Source organism: Zingiber officinale, chromosome 4B, assembly GCF_018446385.1.
Source record: "Zingiber officinale cultivar Zhangliang chromosome 4B, Zo_v1.1, whole genome shotgun sequence".
Taxonomy (NCBI): Eukaryota; Viridiplantae; Streptophyta; class Magnoliopsida; order Zingiberales; family Zingiberaceae; genus Zingiber; species Zingiber officinale.
In genome coordinates this window covers 41708846-41732756 of record NC_055993.1, presented here as the reverse complement: position 1 = coordinate 41732756, position 23911 = coordinate 41708846, and the positions used below count along the sequence as shown (strand labels likewise).

The 23911-nt window shown below is 36.3% G+C and overlaps 1 protein-coding gene across 3 annotated transcripts in view; it reads right to left on the bottom strand.

Moving 5' to 3' along the window:
- The window catches only part of LOC121974995 (MLO-like protein 9), a 125397-nt gene extending 104455 nt beyond the window's left edge, over positions 1 to 20942 (bottom strand). For all 3 annotated transcript variants that reach the window (XM_042526326.1, XM_042526327.1, XM_042526328.1), the window contains exons 1-8: positions 20598 to 20942; positions 10818 to 10875; positions 10165 to 10439; positions 9814 to 9930; positions 9636 to 9696; positions 9364 to 9452; positions 9159 to 9233; positions 8992 to 9080 (exon numbers count right to left, since the gene is read on the bottom strand). In XM_042526326.1, the coding sequence (XP_042382260.1) occupies positions 8992 to 9080; positions 9159 to 9233; positions 9364 to 9452; positions 9636 to 9696; positions 9814 to 9930; positions 10165 to 10439; positions 10818 to 10875; positions 20598 to 20729 (896 nt within the window). In that variant the 5' untranslated portion in view covers positions 20730 to 20942. The remainder of the gene's footprint in view (positions 1 to 8991; positions 9081 to 9158; positions 9234 to 9363; positions 9453 to 9635; positions 9697 to 9813; positions 9931 to 10164; positions 10440 to 10817; positions 10876 to 20597) is intronic.
- Positions 20943 to 23911: the final 2969 nt, after the last annotated feature.

The window sequence follows — 23911 nt, the reverse complement described above, 5'->3', positions numbered from 1 at the left end:
CCACTGGATTGCCGGCCACCAGGTTCGACTCACCACCGATTGTAGCCAGCCCCGACCGACCGGTGATTTCTCCCTCCGGCACAAAAGCCATGGCCAAGGAAGCCTCGAGCCGCCTCCCGATCCTCCTCTTCCTCACATCCTCCTGAGCCGCACTCGACGCCATTGACTCCTCTCGGCCGATTCTCTGCGCCGGCACCCGAGCCCTAGCGCCGACTGATGCGCCTCCCTTCTTCCTCTCCTCTGTGCCCTAGCCTGAAACCCACCGCCAGCATCCTAGGTACCTAATCGCAGCCCCTTAGTGCCCTAACTGCCACGGTCAGAGAGGTTCTGTGGGTTCTCCTACAAGGAGGAAGCTGTCGACACTGAGTTGAGGTAAGCTGCGGCTGAGAACAGATTTGGTAGGAAATGTAGTTTGCATTTTCTGTATAGGTTTGTAGAGATTAGGTAATGTTTGGTTTGTAATCGTCACTGCTTGATCTCTCCTTTTGATTCCATCCAGTGAGGATTTGTTGGAAGTGATCTTGGTTCTAGGGGTGTTTCTTGCCGGCAGCACTCAAACAAACGTCGTCAGGGGTTTTGGATCAAGAGCAAAGGTAAGTATGTGTACTGTGAAGAAAGGAAAGAATTCGTTACTAGAATTTGTTTTAGGTTTAAATTTAAATCTAATTGTGTTAAGGGAATTAGGTTTGGATTTAATCTAATGGGTTGATTGGGGATTAAGTTACTAACCCTAATTAACTATTAGATTTAAATAGGTAAACTAAGATTATGAGATTAGGGTTTTACCCTAAATTAGTTTTAGGGATTTTATTTAGCTATATTTTTTTTATGAATGTAGCTAAATAAAATATTTATGTTATTTGACGCAGGACTCTGACTCGAGACGGTATCTTGACGAGTATCTTGATTACCGGATAGGACCATTTTATCGGAGGCGGGTACTTTTGACTTTATGTCGTTTGATATACATAGTAGTGAATTTAACAAATTGCATTAATTATGTTCCTCATTTTGTTTCGGTTAATCACTACCCAAAACTTGTTACATGCTTGATTGATTGCTTGGTTTGCATCTCATGTATACTTTACCTGTTTATACATGTTGCAAAGGCGGGTCCCGCCGCCCAGCGGCCCCCTCACCCCTGCCCCACGAGTATGAGAGGGAGTAAATCACGGTGAATACGGGCCCGGCGATGACATGGCGGTCGAAGGTGTTTAGCACGGACAGATATTGATGTTATCGCAATTGCTGCCGCAGACCTTCGACCTCCCGACCCATGTTGCAAGAATACCATGTCATAACCGGTTGATCCCGCCCGTGGGGGCATTTACCTGTTTATACATGCTTGTAGGGGTAGTGGTATACCATGCTTCACCATGTTCAGGACCTAGATTATATACCTTATCTGATCTGTGTACCGTTGTTTTGATTCATTGACTTATAGTGCACTTTCTATATATATACATGGTTTAGCTCAGGATATTTTGTGGTTAGTGTCATGCACCATTTGCATGATTGCATGCTGTGCGATAGTCCGCTCCATTATTGTTGAGCACATTGTCAGTTACATGGATCTGCACACACCACCACTCATGGGTTAGTGGTCAATTCAGGCAGTGTGTGTTGCAGCAGGGACTTTGTTTAGCTCCGTTGGTCCGCTCATGGGTAGCGTGATGCAACGTGTTAGCCGGCAGGGATTCCTCCCCGTCATCGTGTACCGGGAGTTGAGAGCATTGCGCTCCCCCATTTATGATTTGGGGTAGGAGGATAGGTGTACTCCGACAAGATCCGTCCACTCGGTCACTCATCGGGAGTAGTGACGACAGAGTGCACGTTTGTTCTACCCACTCGGCCTCACTATTGTGTGTGAGATGATCGACCGGCGTCGGGGACTAGGACGCATCATTAGCATCATACGCATGATCGTTTATTTTGTGTTTGTGTTTCTTGCATTTATATGTTGCGTGTTGTTTGGATACATGTTTGCATACGCATCAGTTCCATATCACTCGGATTGTTTGTCCTTATACCCAGTCCCTGGTTAGTACAGTTTCTCCTGTTATTTCATTTTATCTTTCTTATATCAGGAGACTGTACGCATGATTAGTGCTAGGTGTTATTTCCCTACTTTGTATATCAGTTGTACCTGCTGAGTGTTGGACTCACCCGCCTCCATTGTTGTTATTTTTCAGGTTGATGCTGCCAGGAGAGAGTTCCAGTCGCTAGTCCCCTGCTGACCACGAGGGCTTAGTAATCTTTTGGTTTTCTTCTTTATTAGTCTATGTTCAGACTTATTCTGTTTTTGATACTATGGATTTTTGATACTATGGATCTGGTATGAATTTTCTGTGTCGATGGATTTTATTTCGATATGTTTTACTACATGTCTGCCTAGACGGCAGAAGAGGTGAGTAAATCGGATTTGTGCTTTATGGGTGTAGTGGAGTAGGGTTGATTTCGAGTCAAAGTATTATTCTTCCGTTTACTTGTTATATAAACTGCGTGGAATGTTTGTGTATTGTATTTTATTTCTGCTATTATTCCAGCCGCATGTGGCTGAGGTATGTGGATATGTAAAAAGTTTCAGATTGTCCGCCGTACAGGGGAGATGCTGCCGAAATTTCTTCGGACAGAGACTCCTCCGGGGCGTGACAGAATCAAAAAGATGTATAAATTAAGCATACATCCACCAAAATAGAGCTATTTTTTAGAATTGGTTTTGAATTAATGTTAATCATTTTTAAATGTCCAAGGAGATAGACAAAGATAATCCAGAGGAACACCAATGGACCAAGAAACAAAAAGATGAATACACGCCAACTAATAAAACCGAGTATAATATTCTAAGTGTATTACCTATCCACAGGTGAGATTAATCTAATCAGTACTAACCTACTAATCCATGAAAGAATTGTACGAAAAATTGATGGAGTTACATGAAGGCACCTCCAATGCAAAGTTGGCAAAAGGATCTTCTATAAAAAAAAAGGCAGCCTGGTGCACGAAGCTCCCGCCATGCGGGGTCCCGGGGAAGGATCCATTGTACGCAGTCTTACCCTATTTTTTGCAAGAGACTGTTTCCAGGATTCGAACTAGTGCTTTTTGGTCATATGGCAATAACTTTACCATTGCGCCAAGGCTCCCCTTCGCAAAAGGATCTCCTATGAAATCAAATAAATAACTTCAAATTGAAAAGAGGAGAGATTGTGGTGAAGCTCCTTGCCAAACTAAAGGAATTGATTAATGTATTGGTAAGCATCGGAGAAATAATGTCCAACCAAGACATGTTAAGGAACCTATAAAAAATCATTAGAAGTCAAAAGTCAAATTCTAGCACACAAGAATTAGGATATAAGAAACAAAGGATAAATTTCATAGTCAAATTACTAAGAGGAAATCTAATATAATGAATGGATAAAATCCATTCATAAGAAGTATTTAATTAATTTGATTGGCCCTAACTTATTTTGGGTGCCAAAATCCATCATTAACCCTAGAGTATCCTATGAGTGTCAACAATCATGAACTCTATTCAAATCAACCACATGGTTGACTTGATATTTTAGTTTCGTATAGAAATGCATATCACAAAGTTGTGTAGGAAATGCTTTTACATCTCACAAAACTCTAGGAAGAACTCAAAATTTTGTATTAAGGAATCTAGACACAAAGTGAGATGTTAGGATACTTATGATTTACACTATTTATTGAACCATATTCATCATTGAGAAATGTATACATGATCATTTGTTTTGAAATTTGAATAACTATTTCAAAATTTTTGAAAAAAGTAGGGTTATAATTTTCGAACTTGAAGAAAGCAAAACAATTGAATTAAGTTAATACATGAACAACTTATGCTTGAAACCATTGAAAACTTGGTCAATTTAAAATATATATATATATGATTTTTAAAGGAAAAATAATTTTCTGAGTTAATTTGGCATATAATAAAATTGATTACAAATAGGAGTGTCAAAAATAAACTCGACCCAAAAAAAATCGGGTTCGGGTTGGAGGATTTTCGAGTTCGGGTTGGAGGGTTTTCGAGTTCGGGTTGGGTTGGGTTGGATTCGGGTTGACATGAATTTAGGATTTAGGGTTTTTTTGGGTTAAATCAAATTTTATTTTTAAAATTAAGATGTTTTAGTACATAAATAGCAAATGTTAGAATAACAATGATGAAATATTAAGATAAAAGTTAAGAATTAGGTGGAAATTACAAAAAAACTAGTTTTTTTTAGGCTGGTTATTCGGGTTGGTCGGGATATCCGAGTTCAGTTCGGGTTTAGGGTTTTCGAGTTTAGCTTGAGTTTAAGTCTAGTTCAGGTTGGAATTTTTTTTACTAACCAATCTTCAAGCTAACCCAAAAAATTGGCACCCATTATCACAAAGTTTGGCATTTTTCACAATTTTATGTAATTTTGGTTAATTTCTTAAAATCGACACATTTATATAATTTTTAGAATGCAGTCAATTATTCTAGGTTATCATAAATCGACTAATCAACAAAAACATCTAATTTAAGCAAAATCACTAAATTATCGAAATGTAAATATTTTTAATGTTGCCAAAGGGGGAGAAGGATATGATTTAAGTTAGGAGACCTTGTTGGAAAGTTTTAAGATGGGGATGAAGGATGTTAGTATTTTAAAATCCCATGCTCTTAGGCTACTTAGGTGAAGGGGATCCTAGATTTAGATCTCATTTTGCATTTGTTGAATTTAATGGCATTTCATTACCATTTTACTAAATATGCTATTTTGTTTTTCTTTCCCTAACTTAAACAAATTATGATCATAAAAAAAAGATTGTTAGTGCAATTGTTCTCAAAGTGGTCGGATGCAACCATAGGTTGTTTTGATGTTTGAGCAAAAGGTTTAAGTTAGACTTACTTTGTGATTTGATATGTGTGTCCAAGTGTGTAAGAATTTAACGAATATGCATGTGGAGACAGTCAGAGTTGCATCTATTGAGGGCAAACTCCGAGAGACACGTTTAAGATGGTATGAACATGTACTTAGACGACCAATAAATGCTCCAGTTAGGCGTGTGAAACTATGATAAACATGCATATCAAACGAGTAAGAGGAAGACCAAAAAAGACTTGGTTAGCAACAATAAAACAAGATAAAATTTATTTAAATATAGATGATGATATAATAGGAGATAGAGCTCAATGGCGTAAAAGGATTCATACAGCCGACCCCACCTAGTGGGAAAAGGCTTGGTTGTTGTTGTTGTTGTATACATGTGGAGACAACTTAGTATGGTCAAGGTCATGGTTACCTAATGGCTTGGGTTTGTGGAGATAGGAGAAGGATAGCATGGGATATCTGAGAGACCATAGGATAAGGAGCATCGAAATGTAATTGTGCCTAAGTAGCGGACTATATAAGCGGAGCTTAAAGTATGACATGGGGAGGGAGTCGATAGCTCGATGCATTCGAGGAACGAGAAGCATGAAAGAAGATAAATGTGAGAGAACATACATAAGTGGAGCGTGAAAAATGGCATGGGGAGAGAGTCGAGAAAAGAAAAGTTTGATGGGAGATGGCCCAGTGGAAAAGACAACTATATAGTGAGCTAAGAGTTGAGAGCAAATGTACTTAGGCGAGGTTAGTTCTCAATTTAGGTAAACTCGGTCGTTAGTTTGGTTTTAGTTAGCATACTAGTTGACTGAAGGAGTCCTTCAGTCAACTAATGTCTAAGTCGACTAGGTCAATCAACTAATGTCTAAGTTGACTAGGGAAACAACTTAAGCAACAAATAGAAAGGTCTAGTCCAATTGACTGATACCTATGAGTAGTAAACTGGTGGAGCTCGAATGAAGTAATTAAGGAAGGAATTGGTTGTGATCCAAGGAAAATAGTCCAAATTGATCAAGACCAGTCGAATGATGCTAATGATCAGTCGAATGATGCCAATGATTAGTCAACTGATGCTACAAGAAGATGATTTCAATATGATGTAACATATAATGATTTAAGTGGATCAGTCAATGGATAGTGCAAACCAGTCTACAATTAATAAGCACTAACACAACAAAATTGTGTCAAAGATTTGTTTTAAGGAAAAGGCTATTAAATGGGTTCTAAAGGCTATGAATTATACACAATAGATCTATTTTTTATCACAATTTATTGTAAACCCTAACACTTTTGTTGTAAGCTTCTTGTGTAAATTGTGAACATCTTGTAAAGATTTTTCTACTTTCGGTGTTGCCAAGAATGAGAAAGTATAGAGGATTTTAGGAGTTATCCACAAAAGAATCACAGGTCATGAAGTAAGAGCCGAGGAATGTTGAACAACATTAAAAGCATGTGTTCGCATTGTGGTATATGATTGTGCTTCTATTTTATTTCCACTACTAACGTCTTGTTTTGTTGTAGCCTTGTTGAAATCATAGTAAGAGTATTAGTTTTATATTTGTAGAAACAAACAATTGTATTCACCCCACCCCCTCTATTGGCCATCCTTATGACTTACCTTCTTGAACACATATATGTTATAATATGGGTGTTAAAAAGTTATATCACAAGCGATGTTTAGCATCTCAATAGAGAAATCCTTTGACTAACACAAATGACTTGCCAATAGAATTATTATGTAGTTAGAATGATCATTCTAGACCATGGGATGGGTACTCACTTAGGCCTGACACAAGTTGTAAAAGGCACATTTTTTCCCTTTTAGACTACGAGAGCAAGAATACCTTCTTTCTCAATTATTTGAACATTATCATAATTGTCTATTTTCTTCCTATATAAACTAGACAGTTCTTATTGGAGCTACCATATGACATGCACCTAAAGCACCTAATTATCCCTAAAGACTTAGATTTAGACCTACATTTTCAAAGATCCCATAGTGATTGCTTCTTTCTAACCTAAAGTAATTAGTACAAAATAACAACTTTCTATAGTGTTCGAGTAACATATGCAATAACTCTATCTATCACAACATGTAGAGTTACTTCACCTCTCTTGCCAACTAAGGGAGCATTCAATAAGGATCAAATGAGTAAAGAAGAAAGGTAATAGATGTTGCCTCTAAATCACCTTCTAAGATCTTCTCTCCAATCTTAACTAGCTTATCCAAAGATCCTGAAATATGTCCAAGTGTTCCATAAGTCTCCATCATCTATCATGTGGAACCTATACACCCTCCTTCCTTCAAAGGTAAATTTAATTACGACCCTGCTTGTATAATGTCACTAATCTTTTTCATCATACCCAATGTTATTGTCTCACCAGTCACCATGTGGATGACACTCTTTGTAAATCATAATTTGATGATACTTCGTGCTTTTCTTTCCATCAGCTCCTAGTTCCTCTCATTGATATTTAATGTTTTGCTCTTCCCTTTGCTGAGTAGAGTCTCAAACCAACATTTTGCGTTAACAAATTTGACATTCTCAATCACTAAAAAAGAAATTGGACCTCTCAAGTTACAATATCAAAGAATTAAAATTTTATACTATGCCAGTCCACCCAGGCGAAACATTTTATTCTACTCACCAACCAACATGCATAACAACTCAAGATGAATGAAACCTATGAGTGACACAGTCACAAACTTCTCATGCTTCCCCTAAGGCTTCAGCGGTGTTGTCGGTGAGCTTCCACGACACTTCCAAAGACAGTGTCAAAGTACAATTTTCAATAGCCTTGACACAATTTTCAATAGCAAGGCCTTCTCAACTCTTTTGAACATAGTGACATGGCATCAAGCAACAACAAGTAGCATCTAAGCTACCACGCTGTTGTTGGAGGCTTCCCTTGATGCATAGAAGATTTTCATGACTCTAACAAAGAAAATGAGGTGGGAGGTGCATCTCAAGCTTCATAATGGCTTCCATAACTCTTCCAAAGGCTTGATACGTTGGGAGGAACATTTGAGGCAAGGTTCAAAATCTTGAGCCGTGCCAAAATTTCGATCTTTCACTAGAATGGTACTATTTCAATATCATGTTGATGTTTCAATACATGATGTCAATAATAGATTGGAGCATAGGAAGGAGTTTGTGCTGAGCATGGTTTTAAATTTTGTATCATGCCAAACAAAACGGTTGAAACATATATTCCAATAAATTATAGAAATTTGATACCATTTAACACACAACAATGTCTCCTTCATTTAGTTACTCTCCTTCCTCCTTCCACCTCTAATATGTCACCGACACCATACATCGGAGCATTGACACGATATGGAACAATATTGTTCGGATCAAAGACCAAAACTACGCACAACTCATATTTTTGAACCTTGGTACCGAGTTGTATCGAGTTTTGATGATATACATTTCGACTGTTTCGTCCGGTACGGTACAAGATTTCAAATCATGTTTGAGGCTTTGCAACTCTTTCCAGTTTCCCTAAGGTTGATGTTAAGCAAGGAGTGTTCCATTTTCCTTGACTTTCCAATCTTCCTTCAAAGTTCAACCACTAATTCTTGCTTCTGGTTGCTTCATGTTGGCTCGTGTCAAAATTTAAAAACTCGTTAATAGCAAAAATACACAAAAAGGGTGAGAGTAATTTAATATGTGATGTAATCCTACTCCAAGACTCTCCACAAGATGAAAAATTCTCCTCTCTATAAGCTTTATGGCCACCGGCAAACTCTCCATGCATCTTCAAGATATCCTCTAAGCTATACCAAGAACTAGTCAAAATTGTTGTTCCCCCTATAAAAATAATAATTTTTGGTTTTCTATCCCCACAATTGAGTCAATGGACCATACTAGCCCACCAAACTGAGTTGCTAGACCAACATAACAAAATGTTCATTAATATCATTGCTGATATCTCCTTACTATTGTAGGTTAACTGTCATTCAAATACCACATACAACGATGTGGCATCCTCCAGTGTTATACCGAATACCAATGCTAATTTACTACCCTATAAAAAATACAGTAGCAAATGCTAATTGGTTCAAATAAGTGGAAAAATAAATAAATGATGTAGAAGATTAAGACTAGTTTTCTACCTGATACCCACAATAACCTTGAAATCATCCTCCAGTGATCTTTTTATGTACTTTTGGAAATCAAATTTACTACCAGGAGCTAGATGAACCTGTAGTCCATGATGTCAAGTGAGAAACACTAGTACCTGCATATTCTGATCGTTGATGCCTGTTAAAGAGATACTCACTGTGATAAAACCATGACGCATTGCTAGATAGTCGGCCTTCCTCACAGATCTAAAGAATTGACGAAAGAAGCTAACCTGTAAAAGAAAGATATTGGAAGAAGTTAGATAGTTATAACCGGTTTCATTTAAGATGCCATTATACAGAAGAAACCATCCAGTAATTTTATTAACGTGAAGTGAACAAACTGCATCAATAAGATCTTACAATGTAGAATATGAATGGCACTTTGTTCCAAATACTGGAATGTTGTCTCACAAATGATGTCTCATGTGACAATCTAAATCTTGCTGGATCTGCACACATTGATCAAACTATCTATTTGTTTCATGTATCATCAACTAAATACCACAGTTTTATTTCATAAACAGAATGAAGTAAAAGGGTTAGGGCCAGCCATCAAATAAAGTCAGATGATTAGGTTTGATTCTAAATAGTATAACGAAGTACTAAATAAAATGAATTTTGAATTTTAATACCATTTGAGAATTCATAATCAGCTGACAAGGTCTCTTTTTCCCATTCTTTCCAGCTGCTAATCTGCATTTAAGGGAAACTTTTTAAGGAAGTTTCAATGCAGACAAGATCATTCTATGTATTGTGACTGATTTTGGAAATCACATGAGCGTATTAGTGAACCAAGCCATAATTATTTACCTTTTCTCTTCCCAAAGTCATTGTAAGGGCACTATACAATACATGAAAGATCGCTAGGAAAAATATGAAGATGTGCAACTGATGCAGACCATGTAAAGAAATAAGTGGTACCTTTCCCTGTTTATGCAGAAAAAAAATGCAGAATCAATATTAGCTTTGATGAACAAAAGTCAAACGATGTAAGAGTCTAATCAAATAAGATTTAAGAATATATTATTACAAGTTTAAGCTAGCAAACGCTAAAAAGAACATAAGGTTAATAAGCCAGAGCTTTTTAAGTTAAAAATTAAAATAACAATTAAATCAAGTTCAATCAAATTCTATAAAAAATCCATAGATGTCAATCTTTACCCTATGACAGTTAGGTGCTGATGACTCTGCTAATAGTCTACGATTCGAATAAATCACCATTAGTGCGTCCCACAAAAGCCTTCTGTGATGGGCTTCTCCCCCTTTACCACCCCCACCAGCATGCTCACCCTTGCCTTCACCCCCTCCAATTTCTGGTTTTTCCTCCTTGCGACAAGGCAACATAGTATCTGCAGCTTTCTCAGGTATGCAAATTTGAATGATGTAACTCTGTCCAAATGTGAGAATTAAGGATATGAATCCAAGAACCATCAACTCTGCAAAAGCCACCAGCATAGTCTGAAATTTTAAGTAATGCATTTCATGGAAAAACACAAATCAAATTAAAATAAGGATCTCAATCGGATAGCCTTTGATTAGTTCTTTATGATAGTTTGAGTTGGTTTTTATTTGATTCTATTAATTTACACAATGAAAAATAAAGAAAAGAAGAATAAAAGAAAGAGAGGAGGAGAAGAGGAGAGTAGAAGGAGAAGAAAGAAGAGAATATAAAGTAGAGTTTCCATTAGTTCTCAAAACATACCTAATAATTCAATCTGGCCTATTTTACAACCAAAATAAAAGAAATACAATATGAAAGATAGCGAAAAGAAATATTCATATAATCTTGATAAATGTGAAACAGAAGCTCTCACCCCCTTTAATCTTTTCAAGAGCTTCAAACATAGCCTTTTTGTGTCTTTCAGTAAACCACTGTCAACCAAGAAATAATAAAGTAAATGTTCACAAAGAACATTAGTTGTTGTAAAGAAGATAAAACTTTGGATCCCTTTAACTTACTCAATTTTAAATGGACCAAAATAATAATGTGAGCTTACTTAGAGCAGAAAAGAACTCTTATTCTTATAAATTCCATTCCCACAATCCATCCATCACAAAAACAAAAAATGAAAATTTAAAAACTTTACAATACAGAAGAAAAGGCACCATTTGAGCATAATTGCATAGACCAAAATTATAAAAGATGTATATCTCATTAGATTTTGAAGTACAATGAAAGATAGATAGATAAATACACAAAGAAAATTAGAATTATCTGCAAAATGCTAGAAAGCAATGAAGTAAAATCCAAACATTTCAAATGGAAGGAAAACAAAATGGTTCTCCATAATCCTTTAGTCCCGCATCTTGAGTTTTACAAGATCTTTTCTACTTCTGTAAGTGCACATCCTTAACCAAACCTTTGGAGCTTTCAACCATATGATTTGCAACCTAGTCATAGGCTTTGGATTAGAGAACCACATGCACTGTGATTGAGCCAGATCCAAGTTCAGACATCAGCACAGTTGTGATTGTAATTTATCTATTTTTATTTTATTTCAGTCTCCCTGTTTGAATTTAAGAACTATCTTTTAATGAGGTTTTTTTTGTTTTGCCTCTAGAAGGATGTGGATCTTCAATGGAGTGAGAATTTGTGGTGTCTGCTTCTACAAAAGCAGCATATTTTGCAAACTAGAAAATACTAAATTTTGGATTATGACTATTAGTTTTGACTTGCCTCTACTTTGCACTTTCTTTCTTACTCTTTCTCATTCTGCATTAGGACTGTAAGTTTTCATTTCAAATAATCTAAAGCAGCATTTATATATGTTATGAGTGAAGCAAAGATTTTTCCAATCATATTTTTGCCAGTACTTATTGAAATTATATTTATTATCTGGCTACAAATTTACATGTAAAGCATTTGTCTGACCATTTCATCAAATATACTGTATTTCACTGCTATAAATTCCATGGACTAGGACTTGAACTATCCTCAGGCGAGTGATTTAATTGGTGAATTCGTTTTGATTCTTAAAAAGACTAGTCTTTGGAGTTTACTTCTTAAACTAAAACTCAGATTTAATTTAAGCAAGACACAAATTCATCATGGGATCATTTGGATCATTAAAGGTCAATTTAAATATAAAATCAAATAGTGCTTAAATTTATGCTTGGATATTCTATTGTGAAAGGTCACATGGTCTAGAATATATTATGCCCCTTGCGTTGATTAGTGCCATAGAGGTTAATCCTCCTAAATATATATCAAAAGATTCAATCAATATGATCTAAACACTTCATCTCTTTCAAGTGAGCCTAAACCTATATCCAATATCACCTCTAAGGGGGTTGAATAGTGATCATTACTTGCAAATGCGATTCTATCTACTCTTACTATTGATAACAAGGTTACAAGCACAATTACCATAGCAAAAAACACATAAACAAGAATCATACTTACAAATCGATAACATGTTTGTTTAGTGTGGTTTGGCAGCCTCCAGGCTCCTACTCCACGGCTTATGATTCGTTTGTAGATCACTCCCGAAAAGCATCACTATCTCTCTCTTTCTCGATCAACTACCAGAAGTGGAGAAACTTCTTGCAATGCTCAAGAGATTACACTAGATTGCAATAATATAGCCTTCAATCCTCCAATGTCTCTTGTTGTCTGTTGTCGAGCGGTGGATTGCTCCGTCTTCATCAGTCAAATAGTACTTGCAATCCAACTATTATTGGACAACAATAAATCTTTTCTATCTTCCATATGGGCAAATAGTCGATTCAACCACAAATAGAACACAAACAGAACTATTCTATTCATTGGCTGCTCAAACTCAATCGACTACCTAGTCTAATTATTCACTAGGCGACTATTTAGCCCCAAACCCTAAATTCATTTAGAGTATCGGGTTTCTCAATCACCAATCCACCGGTGTCCATCACCAATTGATTGTTGACCCTAACTACAACCACCTCTAAGGTCGGGTTTGCCTATGTCAAGTTCTACCCTCATCCTTCATAAGTCAACACTCATGGCTCACCACATATCTACCCTTGCACTTTGACTTCGTCCCTTGGCCATCTCCTATCAAGTTACTTAGCCAACAGCTCCACCACATGTTATCCTTCATCCCTTCACCTATCAAGTTTGCCTTCATCAGTTGTCGTCCTTACTACCTTGATGTTCCTCATCCTATGGTCCCTCGATCTACTTCATGCATCCTTTTCAATCTCTATAGGCCTCATGCCATCGAGTTACCAACCTAATCGTACTAAGTCAATGCTCTAGAACTTCTCCAACACCACCTTAGTACTCTTCATCCTACGGTCCCTTGGATGTCCCATACCATCCTTCTTAGATCTCTTCAGACTTCTAAACCATTGAGTGTGCCACCTTGGTCATACCAAGCCAACATCCATATGTCGGACCTCGTCGAGCCACAAGCTCTCCAAGCTCCATGAGGACCTATTTTGAAGCTCCCCCTACACCTAAATTCCCCCTAGAGCTAGGAATTTTGAAATCACCATTAGAGGAGAATAAGGTTCTCTAACCTTTTCACTCATCTCCCTCTAATTTCAAATCAAGTTCCTCTTAATTCTAACATAGGAGAACCTCCAAGAGGTTAAAAAGGTTTTCCACTTAAACCTTTTATTTATTCTCACCCTTTGTCAAACATTAAAAAAATATGCCAACAATGTCTCAAATGTTGGTCTCATACATTTACAATAGTCCCTAACTTGCATCCAAAATTCACCAATGGATTCCATATATGAATACAAAGTCCTATGATCATTCCCCAATTCTAAAATCCCAAATTCAGCTTTCCAACACAGTATTAGTCGATAAAAAACCATTCCGACTTCTCTTAGAGACAATCAACACTGTTTGATCTCTCAGACAGAGTTCCAGTTAACTAATGAGTACCAATTGACTAATTTTTTGAAATGGTTGTCAACTGCTGTTTTTGGAATTCTAGTCAAGTCATTTCCATAAAAGCACAAAAAATGCTACAAGCCTCCAAAAATTTATAAATTTTGCAGAGAGGTTTATCTAACCCATGTCCACTTGGAAAAAAAAAAGATATTAGATTATCTCCAAAGATCCTTACCAAACCCAAGTTTGACACAAAGCCCAAAACTATCTAAATGATTCAAAAGAACTTTCACCTAAAGGCCTAGCTTTGATTCTCATTCATTGTATCTGTCAAACCAAACCTGAAATGCACTGATTAAGTCAATTGATTTGATATCCCATATAATTGAATATCGAGTTCATGCTTCTTCAAGATTTCTCATATGTTTCATGCATGAAACTCCTCCTTAATGTGTCAATTTCCAAGGGTTGAAATTTTCATTCATCTTCAAACCGATTGGAATATCCTATGGACCTTTTCTAGTATCTCAGGCATCCCTACTTTGGGATTCAAAGGCCATGGTTCCCAACTTAGCTCATGGAGCTCCCCCTAGAGCATCCAACCTTTCCCATCTTCCTAAGTCCAAATGCCACCATGGCACTGTTCACCCTAAGAGTCTTCTTCGTACTATAATCATATGTCACCCTTGCATATGAAGGTACCTTGGCCTTAGATGATGAACATTGGTCTCTCAAACTTGATCAATCATACTTAGGTCTTTACCTTCCAAACATCACATCTAAGTTTTTATACCCTTGGCAAAAATTTTTAGACTCTTTTCTAGATCTACAAGCTTTGCCTTCACAACTTGCTTTTTTCTAATTCTAGCTTCCTAAGCCTAGAATTGCTTTGTCCACCTTGGAGCCATGTGTCTACCTACCCTTCTTGATTTGGTTGCCTAGGTCCCCAATTACTTTCCTATCTTTGGGCAAGGCCTATTATGAAATTGTTTCCTAGAGTGATCATGAATTACAACCCTAAACCTATTAGAGTAAAAGATGATATAGCCCACCTCAAACAGCACAGTATCGTCAATCTCACGACAAGATACAGGCAGGTAAATCACAGAGACATTTTTCCCTAACACAGTGGCCCTTTGCATGGAGGTACCCAACAAGGCATTTTGCACAAATTGACCCCAAGACCTATTGGAGCAAACACCCATGCAGGTACCAACTGTGTCAACCCATAGGGGTTACAACCCTAAACCTATGATGATACTTGAAGTTGAAATTTTACATAGGTAAATCAGCATAATTATTTGAACTATTAGTGGAAGCATTTAATCTTGAAATTGAATTCAAGTTAGGTTACCTTCCTTTTTACCTTTGGAGCTTCCCCTTAAAATAAGCATCCAACTTTCTTCTTCCACTCCCCCTTTAGTTTCTTCACATTCACCATATTTTTCTTTAGGCATTTAGTGCGGTAATGCCCTCTCTCTCGGCAAGTAAAGCACGCAATGTGATTTTTCTTCTTGGGTTCCTTCTTCCTATAATTTGGGTTAGATGAAACAATATTTAAAGTACCAAGTTTAGAAAGATTTACCTCCTTTACCTTTCTTGCCACTTGGACAAAGGTTCTTGTAGTGTCCCTTTTGGTTGTACCCATAACACAATTTGTTCTTTTAACATGGTGATGTTGGTGGTACTCAAAGGTCCTTCCAAGCATTCCTCTTCTTTTTGCTTGGGGACTCGACTCCATCCCTTGAAGAGGTGGATGGTTCCCCACTTGATCCATCCAATGTGAGAGGCCTAGGGTCCTCTTTGACTTCCTCATTTGTTGGACTCCCAATCTCATCCCCTTTTATCTCTAGTAAAGCTTTTGGATTCCTTTACATTTCCCTCCACTTCCTCGCTTTCTTCATCTTGACCTTTCTCTTTTTCTTGGGATATTCATGAACATGCACTATTGTATTCCACAACTCCCTTACACTAGTACACCTTTCATTCATATCCTTCAAGATACTCTCCAAAATAGGGTGTCCCAGATCTTCTTGTTCCTTTTCAATAATTCAAATTAGTGCTCCAGTAAATCTTTTTCCGAATTTCCTTTCCGACTTTATCCAACGGTCGTGTATACCCTTCTTTCATGGTGGGCATCATTTCGAAGTTTGTTTGGAACCAAACTTCCATTCGTTTCTTCCAAGATACAAAGTCCAACATACAATGGAGGATTGCACACCACTCTAGCCATCTCTTCAATGCACTAATTGGTGACTTGTCCTTCTGAGGTGATTAGGTTCTAATACCACTTGTTAGGATGGAATGGCCGAGTTAGAGGAGGTGAATAGCGATTGTTATGTGCAAATGTGATTTTGTCTCCTCTTGTTATTGACAACAAAGTTACAAGCATAATTAGCACTGCAAAAAACACATAAATAAGAATCATATTTACTAATCGCTAACATGTTTATTTAATATGGTTTAGCAACCACCGACTCCTACTCCACGGATTATGATCCATTAATGGAATACTCCCAAAAAGCACCATTATCTTTCTCCTTCTCGGTAAGCTACCGAAGGTGGAGAAACCTCTAACAATGCTTGAGAGATTACAATGAGACTTAGAGAGAATGGAGAGGCTATAAGAAGACTTCAACCCTATTTCCACCGGCCTGGAAGACTCTACCAAGTTCCCCTCTTATAGCTATCAATCCTCCACTCTTGTTGTGTGTCACCTAGTAATCAATTACTTCATCTTCATCAGTAATTGACTCATCCTTATGACCTAACTATTATTACTGAGCAATGACTCCTTTTTACTTGCCACATGGCCAAGCAGTCAATTGGTCACTTACCATCAGTTGACTCAGACACATATAGAACCATTTTATTCATTGGCTCCTTGAACTTAGTAGACTATCCCAATCGAATAATCCATCGGTCGACTAATATCTTTCATCACTGAATTGTTCAACACCTAAACCCCGAACCCATTTGGCGAATTGGGTTTCCTAATCATCAATCAACTATTGCCCATGATTAATTTTATTTAGCCTGACTAGGACCACCTCTAAGGTCCAATCTACCTATGTTAAGTTCTACCCACGTTCCCCATGAGTACAAGTCACCCAACACTCATAGCTCACTAGAGACTTATCCTACAGCTTGATGTTACCCCTTGGCCATCTCCCGTCAAGTCACTCAGTCCATCGGATGCACACGAGCACATTGCCACATAAATTTCCATCCTTCAACCCATTCAGAATTCACCTTCATCAGCTATTGTCCTTACTACCTCAATGTTCCTCATCCTGTATCCCTCAATCTGCCTAATACAACCTTCTTTAATCTTTACTAACCTCGAGCCATCGAGCTGCCAACTTGAACGTAGTAGGTCAATGCTCTAGAGCTTCTCTAACGCCATCTCAGTGCTCCTTGTTTTACAATCACTCAGATGTCTCATAATATCCTTCTCCAATCTCTTCAGACCTCCAAGACACTAAGCGTGTCACCTTGGCCATGCCAAGCTAACATCCATATGCCCAAACTCATCGAGCAATAAGCTCTCCAAGCTCTATGTATGTTCCTAGGGTCTCGACATACTCAAGCAAACATATCAAATGCATAGGTAAGGCCTAAGTTAAATCCTTTACTGAAACATTAAAACCCAAGGTCACACTAGAACACTTGAGGCACGATTGCACCAACATAAGCTTCTTCAAAATAAGCACCTAACCTTGCCTAGCTTAAAGATAATGAGTCTTATGAGATTCACTCTATCTTATGTATTTTAGAATGGTAATCTAACTTTTAGTGATAAACCTCATTCTTTAAAAAAAAAATACATTCATGAGATTCAAAAAATGCTACTCTTTATTAAATCCTATAAAGTTTATTGTCCCTTGGATTACCTCCTTAGTCTAGGTTTTCCCAAGGCATAAGAAAATCTAAAACTTTGGGTTTAGTATAGTCAAAGAGCAAAAGGAAAGTGATGCACACAAACAAATCATTTTGACGAAAATCAAGAGCTCTTGAAGACAATTGAATACATGAGATCATAACCTCTTTAACAGACTCATAATACGACCAAGTCATCTAAAAAAACTAATGTATCTCTAACTTATAACAGTCTTTCAAAAGGTATGTCCGTAAGAAATATAACAAAATATTAAAAATTCTAAAAACTTATATAATTTATAAAATATAAAAAATTTTAGATGAAATTTCTAAACTGATCACCAATTCTTCTAATTCTTGGACTATGTGATTCTATCCAACCAAGGAAAACTCAACCCCAAGCAAGCCATTAGCACCTTCTTCGACCATTGCTTTTGAGCATTAGTAGTGTGTGCCTCATGAAGGATGTTGAGCATGATTTCTTTGACCTTTATTATACTTTCTTGGGCAACCCTTCCAATGAATGAGGAAGTGATGTACTTTCGATTTAGATTTTAACTTTCTCAGAATTGAACAATGAATTTTTCTATTTTAGTCGTCCCAATGAATCAAGAAATGTTGTCTCTAATATAGAATTGGAAGTAATCTCTATAGCTCTCTTTTGACGAGGTCAACATACAAAGGAGGCTCGAATATCTCTCAATGGTTTAGCATGCTCTCTAATTTAAAAACTGAATTAATGTTAAATAAGTTAATAAATTAAATAAATATGCATTAAAATCAATTTTATCACTAATGATAAATGCTAGTACCATTGTAGAATTTAATAAGGGAATTATAGGGGCAATGAATGTACCAATGTACCCTATACCTATATATTCTCTTTAAGTCTTTGGGTGCATTATTATATTTTTAAAATAATCATTATTTACCTTAGTATTGTTTTTCAAGTATCAACATTTGATTCTCTCATATATAGTAGAACTCTCAATTTGGCAGATAGAAGCAAAGGAACCAAATCAATATGTTGACGAGAATTACTCAAAAGTTACTACAAATAGACACACACATATAGATGACTTACCAGAACACATAAATAATTTTATCAAATTTTAATCCAATTTTATCACTTTGAACTTTTCAATTTGTTTTGTTCTTTTGAGTCCTTAAAGCATAGTACGAGCAAATGAACTATCTCTCTAATATTGTGCCTTTGTCAAAGAGCTTTGCACAAGACTGAAGTAAAGATGCTCAATGGGCTCTTCTGGAGGCTCAAGTGAAGCTTTAAGTGTAGAGTTACTAGAAGACTTTTTAGAAGGCTTATGTAAAGAATCACCAAGGGGGTATTTAGGTGGCTCAAGTAGGGGATTATGCTCTTAACAAGACTCATTAAAAGATTTCCAATAACTCTTTAGGAACCTTGCTTAAGGTCACTATGGGTGTCTTTAGATAATTTAGTGACCCTAGATTCTTATTGCTTGGAAGTTGACTCACTTAGGAACCTTATGTCTTATCTATGACACAATTATCCACACCTCCTATTCTTATTATTTGGAATAGCAAAGTTGTAATTGAATTTTACAAGAACAAACTTGCAAATACGACATTAACAGGCATATAAAGATTTGACAAACTTCTAAAAGATGGCTGCCCACAAAATGATAGAGTAGCTTTAAAATATGTAAAGATATGTGAAAATTTTGTCCACTGCCTTATAAAGGCCTGCACAAGACAAAGGTTTTTAATTTATGAGGGGAATGAGACATTGTCATAATGCGACCCTCCTATATTAGCAACCCAACCTTTGTGATAGACAAAATCATAAAGAAGCTTCAATGGATAATAATAACTAATTGGTTGGCCAAATGAGCAGTTTTATATATAGGAAATTAAAAAGAAGGAGAACACTAAATGTGCATGAAGTTCTATTTAAAGAATTTTCACCATTATTCCTAAATGCTGGTAACTTGGTAAGCACTCTTGTGTGCACTCTTGTGTAGAAGGATAGGCTCAATTTCTAGAAACTCAAACAGATCTAAAGCATTATATCCATGAGATATGACTATACACACATCCCTAATAGAGGATCTCCTTTATAGAGGCCATATATTGCCACAACTAAGTGTTGAACCCTTCTCACAAGAAAGTAAAGCATTGCGTGCAAATATTAAAGCATGAACCCACATCACATCACAGAGTACTATATGTCTCTAATCAAAATCAGGTCAAAAGGAGCAACATTCAAAACCAAGTGTACCTTGTTCTTTCTGATACAGAATTTATTACTGAGAGAAAATTAAGCTTATAAAAGCAGCTCACTGAGTTTAGACTATAAACTTTGAGTGGAAATTTTGTTTAATTATATTCATATAATTAAAGATTTTTGTACTTTTTGAGAGATTGTTGAAAAGCAATAGAGTGGAAAAAATTTCAAATAGAGGGAAAACTAAAAGGTTCTCCATAATCTTTTAGTGTTGCATCTTCAGTTTTACAAGATATTTCTAGTTTTACAAGCGCCCATCTATCACTAAGCCCTTGGGACTCATATGGATAAGTAATTTTCAGTCTAATCATGGCTTTGAATTAAGCACAGATGTGCGCACACTATGCCATGCAGAGTTAAGCTGTGTTGGAGAATGCAGAATCAGGTTCAAGTTTGAGTTTGAGAATGTGCACGGACATGGGTGTGGTTGTCTTCTTATATATTTTATAAATAAAAATAAAAATGAAATAGGATCTCAAAAATAGTCGTGCGGAAGAATTAGATCACCCAATATCTCTATCTAAAGCTCCTATAATGGTGAATACCAAACCGCAAGTAAATAAGGACAAGAACTTTAAGTTTTCAGGATAAAAAAATAATAATAACAGAAAGCTGGAAAATGGATTAGCCTACCTCTCCGAGATGGTGGAGACCTTTCTCCATCAAAATGGAGATCAAGATGATGACGGCACACACGGAGGCCACAGCCCAGGTCGGCGTCTCGTCGAGCTCTCTCGAATGCCCAACTCCATGGCCTTCCGCCATTGCCGATAATACACAATACAACACCAAATTGCGATCAAATTTCTGCGATACTGATCCTTTCAGAGAACCATTGGCGATGAATCGAAGAGAGAGGAGAGACGATGATTAGGAAAAAGAATGAGAAAATTAAGCATATTTTCGAAAAAGCCCGTGAGGAGTTTGTGGAGCCACAAAATCCGCTTCATTTTCTCGGGCATTTAAAGGTCAAGAAGACAAGAAGGTATACACTAAACACATTACAATTGTTTTGTATTGGTCCGATGCCTATATCCAATTATTAGCTGGGTAAATGACAAAACACATTAATGTTCATCTCTATTAAATTTTAATTAGATGGATAATAGTTTATAAATAAATGACAAAATACACTAATGTTCATCTCTATTAAATTTTAATTAGATGGATAATAGTTTATAAATAAATTTAAATAAAATGTTGGAACCCTCTGTTTTTTTTTTTATTATTTTGATCCAATACTATCCCACTTTGTGTTTGGCCAAAAGGGTGGCCACACCGCCTGAGTGAGTATGAAAAGTCTTTAATGCCCTCTAAATCTACCTAAACCACTCACCTTTCCCCTAAAAAAACTCAACCGAGTGGCACCTAATTGTCCAAATCTAATGAAACGTGTTGCTCAAATATTAGTGCATCCCTATAAGCCTAGAAAAATAGTTCTCTTTTTTTATCTCCGTATAAATGTCATTTGTGGTCTCGATCCCTACAAGCTTTTCTTATTTCTTTTCTTCTTCAATCTGCACTATTGATCTTACTCGTATATTTGTATGTTTGTTTCTTTTTCGTTTCAATTTGCTTTTATATACTATCTATCATTTATGTAGAAGTGATTTTGAACTCATCTAAACCTACAAAAATCTTTTAAAAAAAAAAAGAAAAAAAGTAGCAACTTTGTGCTGGCCTTAAGTGGTCAAATCTAAGTTGTTCTGATAAGGTTGGTAAAAAAAATTAAGTTAGATTACCTTGTGATTCTATTTACAAGAGGTCTTGGCAAATGCAAAGTTCGAAAGATCTTAATTGATAAAAAAATGGGTTCAAGAGGTCATTATAGATGGGGAAATCCAACGAGGATAAAATTGGTTAAACACGTAGAGAAATCCAAGAGGTCAATTAGAAGTCCAAGGAGTTATTGCTTGATTAGACAATTGCAAGTGATGTAGAAGTTCAAAAGGTTAAGGTTGACTAATGCCCGATTTACTTTGAACCGTGGATTAGAAAATGAACAGATTGCAGAGTCGAGATCCTTTATTCCATTTCATATAAAAAAATAACCAACGGATGGATTCGATTGTTTTTTTCTAATTTTTTGTCCCCTCAAACACGGACAGGAAGCGTGAAGACGGAAACGAGAGACAGACGAGAAGCAAGAAGTGAGACCATCACCTCCACACCAAAATGAAACCTCAAGATTTCCCTCGTCTTCTCCATGGACATCTCACCGGAGGATTCGATGACGCCTTCTCCATATCATCCTCAGTTGTCTCTAAGTAGTAAGTTCATGTTGGATATTTTTCTCTAAGAAAAAATATGGGTATATAAATCTTCGATGTTGAAATCTAACAGTTGAGCCTGATTAATCATCTTGACAATGAGTCAATAACTCTAATCGGTGAAATTTGGTATGGCCAAGGTTGGAAAGAATCCCGAAAATCCCGACCCTTCCCAAATCTCATCCCATTTCCGACCCGAAAATATCCCGACCTGACATTTTTCCGACCCGAAGGTTCGGGATTTTTCCCGTTCCGATCACTATCGGGAAAGGGATTGGAAAAAAAATTTTCTTTTGACTGGAATCCCGTCCCGACCCGATTATATTATAATATTATTTTGTAAATTAAAAATATTATTTTTTATATTATTTTGTTATATTTTAAGCATCTAACCATTATGTTTATTTTTTTTTACTTTATCATAATTTTATTTCTAAATAATTTATTAGCAATGTGAAGAAGATAGTTAGTTAGTTTATTTTAGCATATGAAAATTGATAAAATAATATAAAGAATAATTTTTTTGATCTTTTTTTCTGTAGGTTGAATCCAAGCATTTCTAAGGACTAAGTTTACTATATCATCAATTCATTATTGATAGACATGATAACTTTTATTTTTGGATTTTTTGTATTAGGTATAAAGTATAAACTAAGTAGTAGTTTTAGTTTTTTTTGCTTAGTTTTAATATATTTATGATGTACTAAGAAGATATTTTAGTTTTTAATGGTTATGTACCACGAAATTGTTTTAATTTATTTATATTGTACTAAAAAATTATTTGAGTCTCCATAGATTTTTTTTTTTAAAAAATATTTTTCAAGATATTCTTCCGGGTCCCTACCCGATCCCGAATGTTCGGGATCCCGAACATTCGGGTCCCGACACTTTTCGGGTACGGGATCGGGAGAAAAAAAAATTCCAATTCTTATTGGGATGGGTATAGGGTAAGGGGGTTACGGGACGGGTCCCGACCCGATCTCACCCCTAGGTATGGCGATGCGGACCTTGTCTCATTTATACACTTAATATCCCCTTTCGATTATCGAAGTACCCCTTCGAGTAAGAGACATACCTTTCTTAGTATCGTCGTTACCAACCTAATCTTGTCGGTCGTCAAATCATTTCTTCGGATATCGACACAACTCCTTTGGGTAAACTCATCCCTAAGAATAAGAGTATTAAGGTCAAGGTGAAAGTTTGACCTTCTTTCCTTAAGAGGATATTGCCCTACCCAGTTGCTTACAGTTTATTGGCAATCGTCTCCCAAGATATAACAACTTGCGTCTCGAAATAGGAGCACTCTAAATTTCGAGCTCTGTCGAACTTTCGAAACCTTAAAACTCTTAAGAGAGGAGAGAAAGAATAGAACTAAAGAGGAGAATTCGCAACTTGAGAATTGAGTGATTTGAGTGGAAGGAATGAGATTTGTGTTTATAGGGATGAAGGATTACTCTCAAGAGGTGAAAGGTTTCTTCTAAGAGGTGAAAGAATATGAGATGTGTCTTTTCCCTTAAACCTTTTCACTTAAACTTTTTCATTAATTTAATTGATTAATATAATTAACTATTTACTTAATCTATCATAAATATTAATTAATTAATTAATTAATATCACAATGATTATTCTTTTAATCAATTAATAAATTAATCAATAAAATTAATTATAATTTCATAC